This window comes from Maylandia zebra, unplaced genomic scaffold (assembly GCF_041146795.1).
Source record: "Maylandia zebra isolate NMK-2024a unplaced genomic scaffold, Mzebra_GT3a scaffold17, whole genome shotgun sequence".
Lineage (NCBI taxonomy): Eukaryota > Metazoa > Chordata > Actinopteri > Cichliformes > Cichlidae > Maylandia > Maylandia zebra.
The window spans coordinates 120,058-136,247 of record NW_027490047.1 but is presented as its reverse complement, the minus strand read 5'-3'; the positions used below and the strand labels follow the sequence as shown (position 1 = coordinate 136,247).

General features: G+C 40.8%; 1 protein-coding gene across 1 annotated transcript; it reads right to left on the bottom strand.

Annotated features, from left to right (window-relative positions):
• Positions 1-7,557: 7,557 nt before the first annotated feature.
• LOC112433448 (uncharacterized) lies at positions 7,558-15,981 on the bottom strand. The gene is made up of 5 exons (XM_076881533.1): positions 15,744-15,981; positions 12,746-12,961; positions 10,504-10,719; positions 8,262-8,477; positions 7,558-7,880 (listed from the first exon to the last, which is right to left on the bottom strand). Exons 1-5 carry the CDS (start codon positions 15,904-15,906, stop codon positions 7,606-7,608), a joined length of 1,086 nt encoding a protein of 361 aa, XP_076737648.1. The 5' UTR covers positions 15,907-15,981; the 3' UTR covers positions 7,558-7,605.
• Positions 15,982-16,190: the final 209 nt, after the last annotated feature.

Here is a 16,190-nt window from a genome sequence, read left to right as displayed (position 1 = left end):
TTGTTTTTTACTTGCTCTTTTTGATTATGACAAGCATGTCTAAAATACTCTTAGGAAAGTGTGTTGAGTTATATTCCTTAACTCTAGTCACAGTTTAAGTGTGAATGCGGTGACTAGAAGCTTTGACATGATGAATAAAGGTGTGAGAGGTATTTCTTGGGTGATGTAAAGTAGGACGTTTTAAACTTTGAAAGTGTTTTTAATTTGAGAGAGGCATGAGTGATGTTATAAGAGTTTAGTTTATTTAAAAGGTGTGTGTGAGAGGATTATGAAATCATTGTGTGAATGATGCTACATTTTAGGTCAAAAGTTAGTAGAATTACAGAGGGTTTGTAGATTGTAAATACAAAATAAGTTTGATTAGCCTGGAGAAACAGCAAAGCAGTTTGAGCTGCTCTGAGCAACTGCGTGCGGTGTGTGTGTAACAGGAAATGGTGTGGGTGACAGGAAGTTTGCATGCCCATATAAGGTGATGTGTGAACAGAGGAAGTCTGAGAGAGAAGTGTGTGTGTAGGCAAAAGGCAGAGTGTGTGCGTGAAATAAGGGAGTATTGTTTTTACATCAAGGTTTAGTAGAACTAAAGTAGAACGTCACAAACAAACAAAAGAAGGTAAAATGAAGAGAGAAAATAATGTGGTTCCCTGACCGAGAGAGAAAATAACTGACAATTACATTAATGAATAGAAAACACACATACACAAAGTGCCATATGAGAAATTATTCTAGGAAGGAGTCAGAAGTAAGATAGTTTAACATAAGATGCAATGAAGGAAGCAGCTTACATTCCTTTAATTCCCAGAGCCAGTGTGTTCCCTCCCCTGCCCACTTGGGCCCCGTATCAGGCGAGTATGGAAGGCTGGATAGCCCATGACGGGTAAGATCCCACCTCGAAACCCTGGGACAACCTAAGGCAGGCACAGTCACGATTACTCTCGGCTTCAGTAAGAAGACGGGTCCTGACGGGTAAGACCGCTGGGCTAGGGTGGAGGTGGAAAGTGGCAAGTGGAGCCCTACCTTCTGGCTGAGGACAAGGAATGCTGCTATTTAAGGTAGGAAATCAGAATTTGGGTTAGTAAATTTGGGGAGGAGAAAATTGACTGTTTAAAGGCAAAATTATGAAGGAGTCTGACACACTGTAAAAGCACCGTATGCAAATTCACACACAAACAGGAAATGCATTAAACTTATAAAGACAAGACAAGCTCATGGAGTTTAATGCATAGACACTGATTAAACCTGGCTAAGAACACAAACATAGGCAATGAAGAACAGCTTGCTATTTTGTATGAATGATACAAGGGTGTGAATGTTTAATAAAATACATTTGAGTTTGTAATTGAGGAATAGAATAAGCCATATGACAAAGGGAGTTATGAAAACGAAAAAGGGATTAAAGTAGTTTTAAAAAAGAGTGACTTAGGAGTGCTCTCGTACTGAGTGATCAACACTAGTGATCACTGTTGGAAGAAATAAAATGATTTAATGAGTTGGGAATGTTTAAACATATGTTTCTGTTGTTACAGCTTCTTGAGAGATGATTCAGTATGCAAATCAGCTGGAGTGTGTGTGTGACTGTGACTTTCAGGAAGAGGAAGCATAGCAGAGACGAGAAGTGCAGATTGGGGTAGGGAATTTATAGTTTAGTGATTGTATGATGTCGTAAGGGGTCTTATGCTGAATTTAAGAGTATAAGGGGGTGATTTTTGTTTGCAAATTGTGTGGTTTTAACGAGACTTTTGGTGTATTGAGGAGGTGAAATTATGTGGTGGCAAGATTTGTGTGTTTAAGGTTGTTGTGGTGATGGGTTGATTCTGTCAGGTAGGTTGTTGTTGGTGTTTTTGTTTTAAATAGAGGGAGTTTTAGGAAACATGGACATGTCTAAAATTGGGCCCATTATTTTGTAACAGTGCACTTAAAGAAAACCTGTCAGGTGAGTTTGTTTTGTTTTTATGAGCTAACAATCAGCTCTATTTTTCATTTCTGTTTTAAGCAGGCCTGCAACAGTGAATAACGGCGCTGAAAATTATCGGGAGGAGCAAATATAAGGCGGCTTTCCAGATTACAATTGGCTGAGGAGAAAGCTACCTGGGGACAATTCAGGTCGTAAGTCCCTGTAAAAAGGATTTTATGCGAGTCAATCCAGTCCAAAAGCATAATGAAATATTTTCCTATGGAAAATAAAAAATGACGGAGCTCATTTTGCTGAGGGTGGAGTATCTGATCGTGCGGGAGGCTCCACTATCAGCAAATACATGGTGTGACTGTATGTGAGTGAATGTGTGACTGGATGAAGGTGAGGATGAATAAATGTGGATAAACAATTTGTTTTTACCAGAGAAAATTTCTGTTTTGTTTTATTAGGTGGGGTTAGATTATGAGATTATAGTATATTGTTGGGAGAATGCCAAATGCTAAAGGGGAAATATTTTTTGATGTAACTCAGTTACCATTGATTGTAGAAACACAGGACTGATAACTGTTCTGTTTTAAGTTTATTTTTATGACATAGATTGGATCATGAGTGGGGAAAACTGAGCAGTTTTAAGTTTTGTATAGTATCTTGACACATGAAATGTATCAAGATAAAGGGGGGTTTAGGGTTTAATAATTTAATTGTTTAATAATTTAGGATCATTTTAGGACCTTTTGGGTTTTTGATCATTTGGATATGGTAAAACTGAAACTGTTATTTTTAAGTTAAGGTTAAAGGATTAAAAGTGAACTTGTCACGGTTTGCGAGGCAAGCCGTGTGGAGTTGTAGAAAAGGACCCAAAAGGCGGCAGCTCTGGTGCAGGTGAATATTTATTTACAACGGTGGGCACAAAACAGCACTGGTGGAAAAACAAGAAACCGGAAAACTGGGTAAGCTAATAACACAAACCAGAAACGAGGATGCAGGGAGGTCCGGGGAAATACACACAGAGAACACAGGTGACACTGATAAACATAACGAGACAGGGCAGGAGTGAACACAACATTACGCATACTGACGAGAGACTGTCAAAGTAAAACAGGAAGTACACAGAGGTTCAGACAGGAGGAGAGAAAGCACGGGGAGAACACAGACATAACAGGCTGGGGGAAAACATGGAATAAACACAAAGAGAGACGAGAGCTCATAAATACACAGAGGGGCACAAGGGGGTAAGAGTCACAAAGGAAAAATACTTAGGGAACACCACAACAGGACACCTCAGAAAACCTGGCCTAAATAAGGAGCGAAAATACAAGGAACCAAGAATACTGGGCCAACATGGCCCAGGACCATGACAGAACTGAATCCTGTTTAGAAGATACAAGGCCGGTTTTTCAAAGCTGTGAATAAATCTTAGAGGGAAAATTAGTGAGGGTTGAAGGGGTAGAACAGCTTTGATTTTTGATCTTTAGAAGAAGTGGTTATAATGTAGGCTTACACATACAGATATTACATAGGAGGTATTTTTAGGATAAAGGGGGAGCTTATAAATAGAAATGAGTTTATACATATTGCATTTTGTGCTTTTAAAGGAGTTGTGGCTCAAATTTGTCTCTGGAGGGTCACGAGCCTTTGGCTAGCGCTATGATTAGCCAATCTACTGTGAGGATAATATGAGTTCATGAAGGATTGCACACGCTTACAGACACAGAGTTAAGGAACACACATGACAGTATTGATTCCAGGCAAAAGGCCTTAAATTCATTTAGCTTTTAACTGAACTTAAAGAAGGACCAAAGAGGAAGGAAAGCATATATTTTGGTTAAGTCTGATAAATTAGAATTAGAAGGTATGGTTACATTTAAAGAGCAAAATGAAATAAAAAGGCTATACCAAAATGGGTTATAACATAGGAAATGTGAGGTTAAAATGAAGTTAACACATAGGAGTTGTTTCAAGGCAGCATTTAGCTATGAGGAAATGTATACAGGAGTAATTGCTTATATGCTTAAACTTAATTGATTAAAGTGGTTGTTTTCTTTTAGAGTGGAGGAACTTGTAGTAGTGACAATTTGTGCACAGGATGTTGATGATCAGATAAGGGAAAATAGAGCGAGCAATCGGACGTGAAAGCAGGGCTTAAAGAGTTCTAAAGGGATGAGTAACGTTGAAGAGTATACATAAATACAAGTCAATAAGTTAAGAAGATAATTAGGATCAGGCTTTTAATTAAAGAGTCCCAGATAGGATAAGTTAGGGAGATGCAAGAAAAGGTGTTTTGTTTCCTTTGCAGAAGATCTCGGCGACCACAGGAGGGGCGAGGACCCTGGAGATCTCGAGGTTCGAGACCACCAGAGAAGGGTCTGCGTGAGGACACAATGTATTGTGACCTCTGGTGTTCCAGAGGTCAAAAGGGGGAGTGTCGAGGAGGGAAATTATTTTACTGCTATTGTCAAATAATTGTCATTGCATTAATAATATAATCTGCAGCATGGATATTGCATTCCAAGGTTTAAACAGTGTCTCTTTTAGAAAGACTGAGTTGCAGGCTGACAGGAAGTTGTATGCAGAAAGAAGCAGGAAGTTATTTTGAGCCGCAGGCTAAGACGAGGCTTTAACAATGTAACAGATAGCTTTAAGAAGGCCTTAAGCAGCTATGACTATTTTATACACAATGCATATCTGTGCTGATTAAAGAGTTGGAGCTCGGTCAATTAATTGGGGGTCGGAAGCTTTGTTCGGCGCGATGTTCGGACAATCTATTGTGCAAGTGACTTGGAGCCAGAGAAGGAATTGCAATACATGCTTACAAAACACTTATATATCAGGTCATTTTATATTAAGGTTTAAGTAGAGGTTCTTGATTAAAACATTTATTTAGTAGAAGACATACACATAGTCTCAGTGAGCTTCTGGTCTGGTAAAAGGTCAGAAGTGCAACAGGTGAATTAAGAAAGAGCATTTGAGGACGAGACACAGACAGTAGGTGAAGAGGTGACACAAAGAGCATGTGAGGTCAACACACACACACACACACACACACTTTAAATTAGATTTATTTAGAGGAGAGGTTAGTTATGTTTGGCTGTAACTGCAAAATTGTCTTGGTAAAAGAGGAACCGTTTCTTGGTGTCTCGGCAAGAAAGAGGAACAAGACAAGAACTGAAAGGTAGACAGGAAGGGCTAGCCATGAAAATAGGAGATGATTTTCTAGGTGAAAAGTCATGATGATGTTGATCTGATCTATGTATAAAATGTATCTGTGACGTATGAAGGGGCGTCAGTAAATAAACCCTGATGCTATAAAATATCTGTTCATGCTTTGATTAAGTCGAAGACTACTTCCTGTCTGCGTACAGAATTGTCTTCCCACGCGTGTATTCATTAAAATCTTCGTTTGACTTTACCCGGCCGGATCGGTGTGGTTATTCTTCGATCACCTCTTGTACCCTTCCTCAATACTGAATCTTAACATTAGCCTGATAGGCCGAAGGACACTGTCTCAGCTAAACTATGGACACGCAGACACACACACTTACACTGATAAGCACTCACTCATCCCCTCTCCCTTTCCAACGCCTTCGATGCTTGTGCCCTACCGGGGAAGATAGCAGTCAACTGGACCAGCACAGATGCTGCAGGACCGGATGCGCTGTCTACACCGGCTCTCTCTTACCCTTTACCCGCCCCTGTTGCTTGTCTTGTGTTTCTATGGTGTATTGATAGTCATGTGCTTTTGTGCTGAGGTGTTTTTTCTGTTATCAAACTGTTCTCCCACTAGGAGCTCAGTCTGAGTGGAGTTTTTTTTCTCCTCCTCTTACCTCATGTAGTGTATTTTCGTTGTTTTTTCCTATCAGCCTACCTTTCTGACATGTTAGATTAGATTAGATTAGATTAGATTAGATTAGATAGAACTTTATTAATCCCTCGGGTGGGTTCCTCTGGGAAATTCGATTTCCAAAAAAGCACAGCACCGACAGAAGTTACAGAGTTACAGAATATTATATATATATATATATATATATATATATATATATATATATATATATATATATATATATATATATACACACACACACACACACACACACACACACACACACACACACACACACACACACACACACACACACACACACACATATATATAAATACAGAGACAATATAAATAAAATATACGAAGGGGATAAATAGAATAAATAGGAATAAAAATAAAAATACAAGTGAATTGCACATTTCAAGTATTGAGTCTATTGCACCGTTGACTATTTACAAAAGTATTGCACAAAAGGTATTGCACAGTGAGGTGAAGAGGCACTACAGCTTAGTTGTTCCCCCCTCCTTTGTCCTCCTGTTTCCCCTCCCTCTCCCCTCCAGGGAGGAGTTAAACAGTCTGATGGCGTGTGGGACAAAGGAGTTTTTAAGTCTGTTAGTTCTTGTCTTTGGGAGAAGCAACCTGTCACTGAACAGACTCTTCTGGTTGTTAATGGCCGTGTGCAGAGGATGCCCAGCATTGTCCATAATGTCCATGTCTGCCCAATGTGATGTTTGTGTAAAGTTGGTCAGAAGGTTCCTTTGTAAGTGCGCATGCGCCATTAGCGTGCTGCCTGCTGTAACCCTAATTTCCCTCGGGATGAATAAAGTATTCTGATTCTGATTCTGAAGCTGAGCATTTTTAAAATCAAGGTCACACCTATACTTCTCTATAGCTCGTAAACATGAAGCAAAGACAGCGCTTTGTATGTTGCAGACATTCATCAGCAGCTGCTTAAAACAAATCCTCCGTATCCAGTGGCCAGAGAGGATTACAAACTGTGGACAAGTACAAACCAGAAACCAATAGCAATACAGTTCTGAGAGAAAGTGGTGCTGGATTGGCCACACAATCAGGAAGTCCACCAATAACATCACTACACAGGCCTTGTGCTGGAATCCAAAGGGAAAGAAGAAGAAAGACCCAGAAACACATGGCACAAGGACACACCTATCATAGTGTTGTGTGGTTTGCTAAAAGCTTAGTTTCAAATCGATATATTTTATTTTTAAATTGATCGTTCAGTCCTCATGGGGATTGTTATGTTATCCACAAAAGGTTTAGTGGATGTACTCAGTCATAATGTACAGGGGCGGCTCCAGAATTTTTTCATATGGGTGGCCATATGGGGGCCACTGAAAACATTGAGATGGCACACCAAAAACATAATTTAAAGTTCTTTTTTTTGTTTTATTTTTTTATATGCTGTTGTCAAATATAGGTCACTTGAAAAATGTGGCCAAAAAAAGAAAGAAAAGTACATGCCTAGTTAATTTCCTGTTATTAAATTTGATATTCACTGTAAGTGTGCCTGCAGGTGCAGGGGCGCAGCACAGGCGAAGGAGTGACGACTGCAATTTGGAGGGACAAACAAAGTGACCATATGAATGACAAATATGAATATGGAGGAATAAATAACAAGCTGACGTTTCAACTCATTGTAGGGTGTCTTCCTCTCTCTTGTACTCAATTATTTTCAACATAAGACAGTCCTGACAGGGGCGACACTGGGAGGGCTAGACATTTTGGCTCTTAGAATATTACGTCAGTTTCCTTATTGCAGTCGGTCTTTAAATTCTTCATGTGCCTCTATAAAGTATATTGGAGGTCTGATTAGGACCCAACATGAGTTAGATTTCTTAATACAAAACTGAATCTATCTATTAAAGTTTTGCATACCTATTCTGTGCAACTTTACTTCAGGGTTCCACATGATGCCCAGCTCCTGCCCGGTCCAGATGATGATGCCTTTGGTTTCCTGCTTCAGTGCAAGCTGCTCTCCTTCCTGATTGGTGGAGATTTCCTCCTGTTCCTCTTTAGTCTGTGGAGGATCTGTGTTCTGCTGGTCCAGACTGGAGTTCCTTTCCTGGCTACAGACCTGCGGGTCATCCAGATCCTCATTTTCCTTACAATCATGTTGCTGTGGGAGATCTTGATGGACAGAACACACAAGAAAAAAGTCACACTGTGAGCAGGTCTCTCAGATATGTGAGCGATATTTAAATATTCTCTCTCATGCAGCGAACAGAGAAGAATTCTGTTTACATGCAGAAAGTCATCATTTATGAGGCGTACAGCTCACTACTCCAACTTGGTCCTTGTGGCCAATAATCCACAGTTTTCATTGTCTCAACATTTTTCTACATTCTGCGTACAGTTCTGGGCTAACATGACTTAAATCTGAAACAGAAAACATGTCTCCAGTGAGGCAGTATCCCAGGCGGTAATGCACGCCATGTGTCTTTGTGACATTTTGTTATAAGTCATATTCATTTCTATATTATGAAATCTGCTTATTACACTTTTACATACCAAATCTGGTCAGCCGTGATCCAGGTTTCCACAACAAATCCAGCTGTTCTCCGGTCCAGACATTAATCCCTTCATCCTCCTGCTTCAGTGCAAGCTGCTCTCCTTCCTGATTGGTGGAGATTTCCTCCTGTTCCTCTTTAGTCTGTAGAGGCTCTGGGTCCTCCTGGTTGAGACTGGAGCTCCTCTCCTGGTCACAGAACTGCTGATCATCCAGACCTTCGTGTTCAACAAAAGGACACAAGAAAATAGTGACTAATGTGATGATAAGAAAGCTCAAGAAGGATGAAAACGGTCACCTATTGAGAATTTAGCTTGCGTTTTATGTTGCCACAGAAACATTCACTGATAGTCATTTGTTCACTGGATGATGTTGATAACCTTACAGCTGTCTGGGGTCTGATTTTTAGATGTGACTGCCAGTGATCATCACACACTGTGAATAAACAAACAAATGAACAGCAGCATGATCTGAATATGATCATGAAAGCTTAAAGTATTTTACGACGGCAGGTAAGATATGCTGTTAATGCTAATCTTTTAACATTTTACTAATAAATATGATGCAAATCTCATGGTCCACTACATTCCAAAGATGCTCTGTTGGGTTGAGAGCTGGTAACTCTGGAGACCCGAGTACAGAGAACTCAATGTCATTTTAAGGGAACGGCATATTTTCTCTTTTTTGGACTACTCTCTGTAAATCATGCAGATGTTTGTGCTGGAAATTTAAACAGATCAGCAGTTTCTGAAATACTCAGATCAGCCAATGTGGCACCAACACCCACACCATGATCAAAGTGATTTCAATCACCGTCACTGATCGCTATATGCTGAAATGCATGGACTGCTGCCATCTGATTGGCTGATTACATTTTGGATTAAAGAGTAGTTGAACGGGTGTAGTTAACAAAGTGGCCGTAAGTATGTTTACATAGATGCAGTGTTAGGGAGTAACGGCATACATGTACCGGCATTATGCATTTAAAATACAAAACATGAGTAACTGTATTCCGATATCCATCCATCCATTCGCTTATCCTTTTCAGGGTCGCGGGGGGCGCTGGAGCCTATCCCAGCTGTTATAGGGCGAAAGGTGAGGTACACCCTGGACAGGTCGCCAGTCTGTCGCAGGGCTAACACATAGGGACAGACAACCATTCACACTCACATTCACACCTAGTGGCAATTTGGATTATCCAATTAACCTATCCCCACAAGCTGCATGTCTTTGGACGGTGGGAGGAAGCCGGAGTACCCGGAGAGAACCCACGCAAACACGGTGAGAACATGCAAACTCCACACAGAAAGACCCCGGCCTGATGGTGGAATTGAACTCAGGACTTTCTTGCTGTGAGGCAACAGTGCTAACCACCGTGCCGCCGATAGTTACCGATAATTTGGTAATAATTAGAATACAGTTACTTCTAAATAAATGGATTACACGATGGTCTTTTCCTGTTTCATATGTCAGGCTATACCCTCTCTAATTTTGTTGATTTCACGCATTACCGGAAACCCAAACAAAACACGCAACAAGAAGCTCTAGTGTAAGTCTCTTGGTAATGTTGGTGGCGTCAGTTATACAATGGACCCAGAAACCGAGCTGCTCTCAACTATAAAGACTCCACCCGAAAGAAACATCTGGAAGTACATTCTTTTTTTAAAGACTAACATTAGCTAGGGCTGTGTGACATGACCAAAATCTCATATCCCAATATAAGACGTTTCTCGTCTTATATTGTAGTTTTATTTTATAGTGTTTCTGTGTTCTGCTGGTCCAGACTGGAGTTCCTTTCCTGGCTACAGACCTGCGGGTCATCCAGATCCTCATTTTCCTTACAATCATGTTGCTGTGGGAGGTCTTGATGGACAGAACACACAAGAAAAAAGTCACACTGTGAGCAGGTCTCTCAGATATGTGAGCGATATTTAAATATTCTCTCTCATGCAGCGAACAGAGAAGAATTCTGTTTACATGCAGAAAGTCATCATTTATGAGGCGTACAGCTCACTACTCCAACTTGGTCCTTGTGGCCAATAATCCACAGTTTTCATTGTCTCAACATTTTTCTACATTCTGCGTACAGTTCTGGGCTAACATGACTTAAATCTGAAACAGAAAACATGTCTCCAGTGAGGCAGTATCCCAGGCGGTAATGCACGCCATGTGTCTTTGTGACATTTTGTTATAAGTCATATTCATTTCTATATTATGAAATCTGCTTATTACACTTTTACATACCAAATCTGGTCAGCCGTGATCCAGGTTTCCACAACAAATCCAGCTGTTCTCCGGTCCAGACATTAATCCCTTCATCCTCCTGCTTCAGTGCAAGCTGCTCTCCTCCCTGATTGGTGGAGATTTTCTCCTGTTCCTCTTTAGTCTGTAGAGGCTCTGGGTCCTCCTGGTTGAGACTGGAGCTCCTCTCATGGTCACAGAACTGCTGATCATCCAGACCTTCGTGTTCAACAAAAGGACACAAGAAAATAGTGACTAATGTGATGATAAGAAAGCTCAAGAAGGATGAAAACGGTCACCTATTGAGAATTTAGCTTGCGTTTTATGTTGCCACAGAAACATTCACTGATAGTCATTTGTTCACTGGATGATGTTGATAACCTTACAGCTGTCTGGGGTCTGATTTTTAGATGTGACTGCCAGTGATCATCACACACTGTGAATAAACAAACAAATGAACAGCAGCATGATCTGAATATGATCATGAAAGCTTAAAGTATTTTACGACGGCAGGTAAGATATGCTGTTAATGCTAATCTTTTAACATTTTACTAATAAATATGATGCAAATCTCATGGTCCACTACATTCCAAAGATGCTCTGTTGGGTTGAGAGCTGGTAACTCTGGAGACCCGAGTACAGAGAACTCAATGTCATTTTAAGGGAACTGCATATTTTCTCTTTTTTGGACTACTCTCTGTAAATCATGCAGATGTTTGTGCTGGAAATTTAAACAGATCAGCAGTTTCTGAAATACTCAGATCAGCCAATGTGGCACCAACACCCACACCATGATCAAAGTGATTTCAATCACCGTCACTGATCGCTATATGCTGAAATGCATGGACTGCTGCCATCTGATTGGCTGATTACATTTTGGATTAAAGAGTAGTTGAACGGGTGTAGTTAACAAAGTGGCCGTAAGTATGTTTACATAGATGCAGTGTTAGGGAGTAACGGCATACATGTACCGGCGTTATGCATTTAAAATACAAAACATTAGTAACTGTATTCCGATATCCATCCATCCATTCGCTTATCCTTTTCAGGGTCGCGGGGGGCGCTGGAGCCTATCCCAGCTGTTATAGGGCGAAAGGTGAGGTACACCCTGGACAGGTCGCCAGTCTGTCGCAGGGCTAACACATAGGGACAGACAACCATTCACACTCACATTCACACCTAGTGGCAATTTGGATTATCCAATTAACCTATCCCCACAAGCTGCATGTCTTTGGACGGTGGGAGGAAGCCGGAGTACCCGGAGAGAACCCACGCAAACACGGTGAGAACATGCAAACTCCACACAGAAAGACCCCGGCCTGATGGTGGAATTGAACTCAGGACTTTCTTGCTGTGAGGCAACAGTGCTAACCACCGTGCCGCCGATAGTTACCGATAATTTGGTAATAATTAGAATACAGTTACTTCTAAATAAATGGATTACACGATGGTCTTTTCCTGTTTCATATGTCAGGCTATACCCTCTCTAATTTTGTTGATTTCACGCATTACCGGAAACCCAAACAAAACACGCAACAAGAAGCTCTAGTGTAAGTCTCTTGGTAATGTTGGTGGCGTCAGTTATACAATGGACCCAGAAACCGAGCTGCTCTCAACTATAAAGACTCCACCCGAAAGAAACATCTGGAAGTACATTCTTTTTTTAAAGACTAACATTAGCTAGGGCTGTGTGACATGACCAAAATCTCATATCCCAATATAAGACGTTTCTCGTCTTATATTGTAGTTTTATTTTATAGTGTTTCTGTGTTCTGCTGGTCCAGACTGGAGTTCCTTTCCTGGCTACAGACCTGCGGGTCATCCAGATCCTCATTTTCCTTACAATCATGTTGCTGTGGGAGGTCTTGATGGACAGAACACACAAGAAAAAAGTCACACTGTGAGCAGGTCTCTCAGATATGTGAGCGATATTTAAATATTCTCTCTCATGCAGCGAACAGAGAAGAATTCTGTTTACATGCAGAAAGTCATCATTTATGAGGCGTACAGCTCACTACTCCAACTTGGTCCTTGTGGCCAATAATCCACAGTTTTCATTGTCTCAACATTTTTCTACATTCTGCGTACAGTTCTGGGCTAACATGACTTAAATCTGAAACAGAAAACATGTCTCCAGTGAGGCAGTATCCCAGGCGGTAATGCACGCCATGTGTCTTTGTGACATTTTGTTATAAGTCATATTCATTTCTATATTATGAAATCTGCTTATTACACTTTTACATACCAAATCTGGTCAGCCGTGATCCAGGTTTCCACAACAAATCCAGCTGTTCTCCGGTCCAGACATTAATCCCTTCATCCTCCTGCTTCAGTGCAAGCTGCTCTCCTTCCTGATTGGTGGAGATTTTCTCCTGTTCCTCTTTAGTCTGTAGAGGCTCTGGGTCCTCCTGGTTGAGACTGGAGCTCCTCTCATGGTCACAGAACTGCTGATCATCCAGACCTTCGTGTTCAACAAAAGGACACAAGAAAATAGTGACTAATGTGATGATAAGAAAGCTCAAGAAGGATGAAAACGGTCACCTATTGAGAATTTAGCTTGCGTTTTATGTTGCCACAGAAACATTCACTGATAGTCATTTGTTCACTGGATGATGTTGATAACCTTACAGCTGTCTGGGGTCTGATTTTTAGATGTGACTGCCAGTGATCATCACACACTGTGAATAAACAAACAAATGAACAGCAGCATGATCTGAATATGATCATGAAAGCTTAAAGTATTTTACGACGGCAGGTAAGATATGCTGTTAATGCTAATCTTTTAACATTTTACTAATAAATATGATGCAAATCTCATGGTCCACTACATTCCAAAGATGCTCTGTTGGGTTGAGAGCTGGTAACTCTGGAGACCCGAGTACAGAGAACTCAATGTCATTTTAAGGGAACTGCATATTTTCTCTTTTTTGGACTACTCTCTGTAAATCATGCAGATGTTTGTGCTGGAAATTTAAACAGATCAGCAGTTTCTGAAATACTCAGATCAGCCAATGTGGCACCAACACCCACACCATGATCAAAGTGATTTCAATCACCGTCACTGATCGCTATATGCTGAAATGCATGGACTGCTGCCATCTGATTGGCTGATTACATTTTGGATTAAAGAGTAGTTGAACGGGTGTAGTTAACAAAGTGGCCGTAAGTATGTTTACATAGATGCAGTGTTAGGGAGTAACGGCATACATGTACTGGCATTATGCATTTAAAATACAAAACATGAGTAACTGTATTCCGATATCCATCCATCCATTCGCTTATCCTTTTCAGGGTCGCGGGGGGCGCTGGAGCCTATCCCAGCTGTTATAGGGCGAAAGGTGAGGTACACCCTGGACAGGTCGCCAGTCTGTCGCAGGGCTAACACATAGGGACAGACAACCATTCACACTCACATTCACACCTAGTGGCAATTTGGATTATCCAATTAACCTATCCCCACAAGCTGCATGTCTTTGGACGGTGGGAGGAAGCCGGAGTACCCGGAGAGAACCCACGCAAACACGGGGAGAACATGCAAACTCCACACAGAAAGACCCCGGCCTGATGGTGGAATTGAACTCAGGACTTTCTTGCTGTGAGGCAACAGTGCTAACCACCGTGCCGCCGATAGTTACCGATAATTTGGTAATAATTAGAATACAGTTACTTCTAAATAAATGGATTACACGATGGTCTTTTCCTGTTTCATATGTCAGGCTATACCCTCTCTAATTTTGTTGATTTCACGCATTACCGGAAACCCAAACAAAACACGCAACAAGAAGCTCTAGTGTAAGTCTCTTGGTAATGTTGGTGGCGTCAGTTATACAATGGACCCAGAAACCGAGCTGCTCTCAACTATAAAGACTCCACCCGAAAGAAACATCTGGAAGTACATTCTTTTTTTAAAGACTAACATTAGCTAGGGCTGTGTGACATGACCAAAATCTCATATCCCAATATAAGACGTTTCTCGTCCCGATAATGATATATATGACAAAATAGTGCTTTTTCTGTAAATTCTGTGAATATCGGGCAACTTGACTTTCATGAAGTGTTTTCAGCTGGGTGTCGTGTACCTGGAGTCGAGTATTTTGACCAATGCACTATATATTTTTAGATATATGTTGTAACGGCCGCCATTTTCTTTTTGAGTATTTATTACACGTGGGGGAAAAGCCTGTTCTAACGTATGAGTCTAAGGTTTATTTTGAGCACCTGATGGCTCTTTTTTGCTTCTCATCTATAAACTCTCTCCACAAACTTTCACATGATTCATGCGTAGGTGGTCGAAGAGGTTTGTCGTGTTTGAGTCCGTGGTGGGAACCAGTCTGGGCATAATTTCCATAGTACAGTTTTCTGATCCGTGTCAGACTTTTCATAACCAAACCATGTCCATGCAACAGGGGGAGCCCCTCATTTAGGAATAACATCCTCAATTTGTTTTGACTGGTCCTTCTGTTTGGAGCTACCAGGTTCTGCCTCATCTTTATTGATTGTACAGCCCTAACGTAAGCCTACTACAACTACCTTGTATTAGTTTATGTAGCTATCTAGGTTATGTCTCACTTCAGAATCTTCGATGTACTATTGCTGTGTGACTCATTACTATTACTGAAGGCTGCATTACAACCTGCTACTTGCAAATAATTATGTGCAGTTCTGAAAGCAAACAGAAAGAAAACCTATTACTGATACAGAAATTGTGTTCTATACGAGATCGCTGCAAAAACTGCAGCCTTGCCTAATGTCCACCCTACTGTTACTCATTTTACATCACGATTTAAAAATTTACTTGAGATTGCTTTCAGAACTGCACATGATTGTTTGTAGCTAGCAGGATGTTAATGCTATGAATCAAGTCTAACAGTCTTTAGTCTATGAAATAACTTTAGCTAAAGCCAGCTAACAATGTTAGCTCGGTGGCTAGTAGCCTTCAGTTATAGCAATAATTCACACAGCAATAGTACATTCAAGTAGTTGTAACAAGCAAGTAATAAAGTAATCCGGACCAAAGTATTCAGAATACGTTATTCACATTGAGTAACTTAATGGAATAGTTACAAACTCCATTTGGGCCATGTATTCTGTAATCTTTCGTGGAAAACATTTTAAAAGTAACCTTCTCAACACTGCACAGATATAACTTCATACACTTTACTGTGGTGTATTACTAGTTCAATGCATTTAGATCATGCCCACGTGAATCACACGATGATCCCGCAACCCTCACACCTCCACACCTGTATTGTGTGACTTTATCCCGGGTCTGATATCAAGCAGTCTTAGCTGACGGATCTCTTCCTCATACCGGACGATCGTTTTTTCAAACTCTGAGAAGATTTCTTCTGCAGCAGAAGTTAATCTCTCCTTGATAAACTCTCTAAGATTCTGAACTGAAGACATTATTGCAACAACAACCGACACGGCCAAACCAACATCTTCAAACTTAATTCAGGATCGCGATGGGATCTCTCAATGGCGCCATTGCTGCTATTCTTCTTCTACTGAATTTACGGTAGGCTGGAGGTATAAAAGGCGTAATACTGCCCTCGTCAGGTCTCCTGATTTCTCTAGTACAGACTCTGCTTTGTCTTTCTACAAAGAGTTGATGACATTAAATACAGATGTTTTAACAGTGCTTGAATGTTTTATTTTGTTTACTCTAGCCTCCAACTCAAACTTTGGTT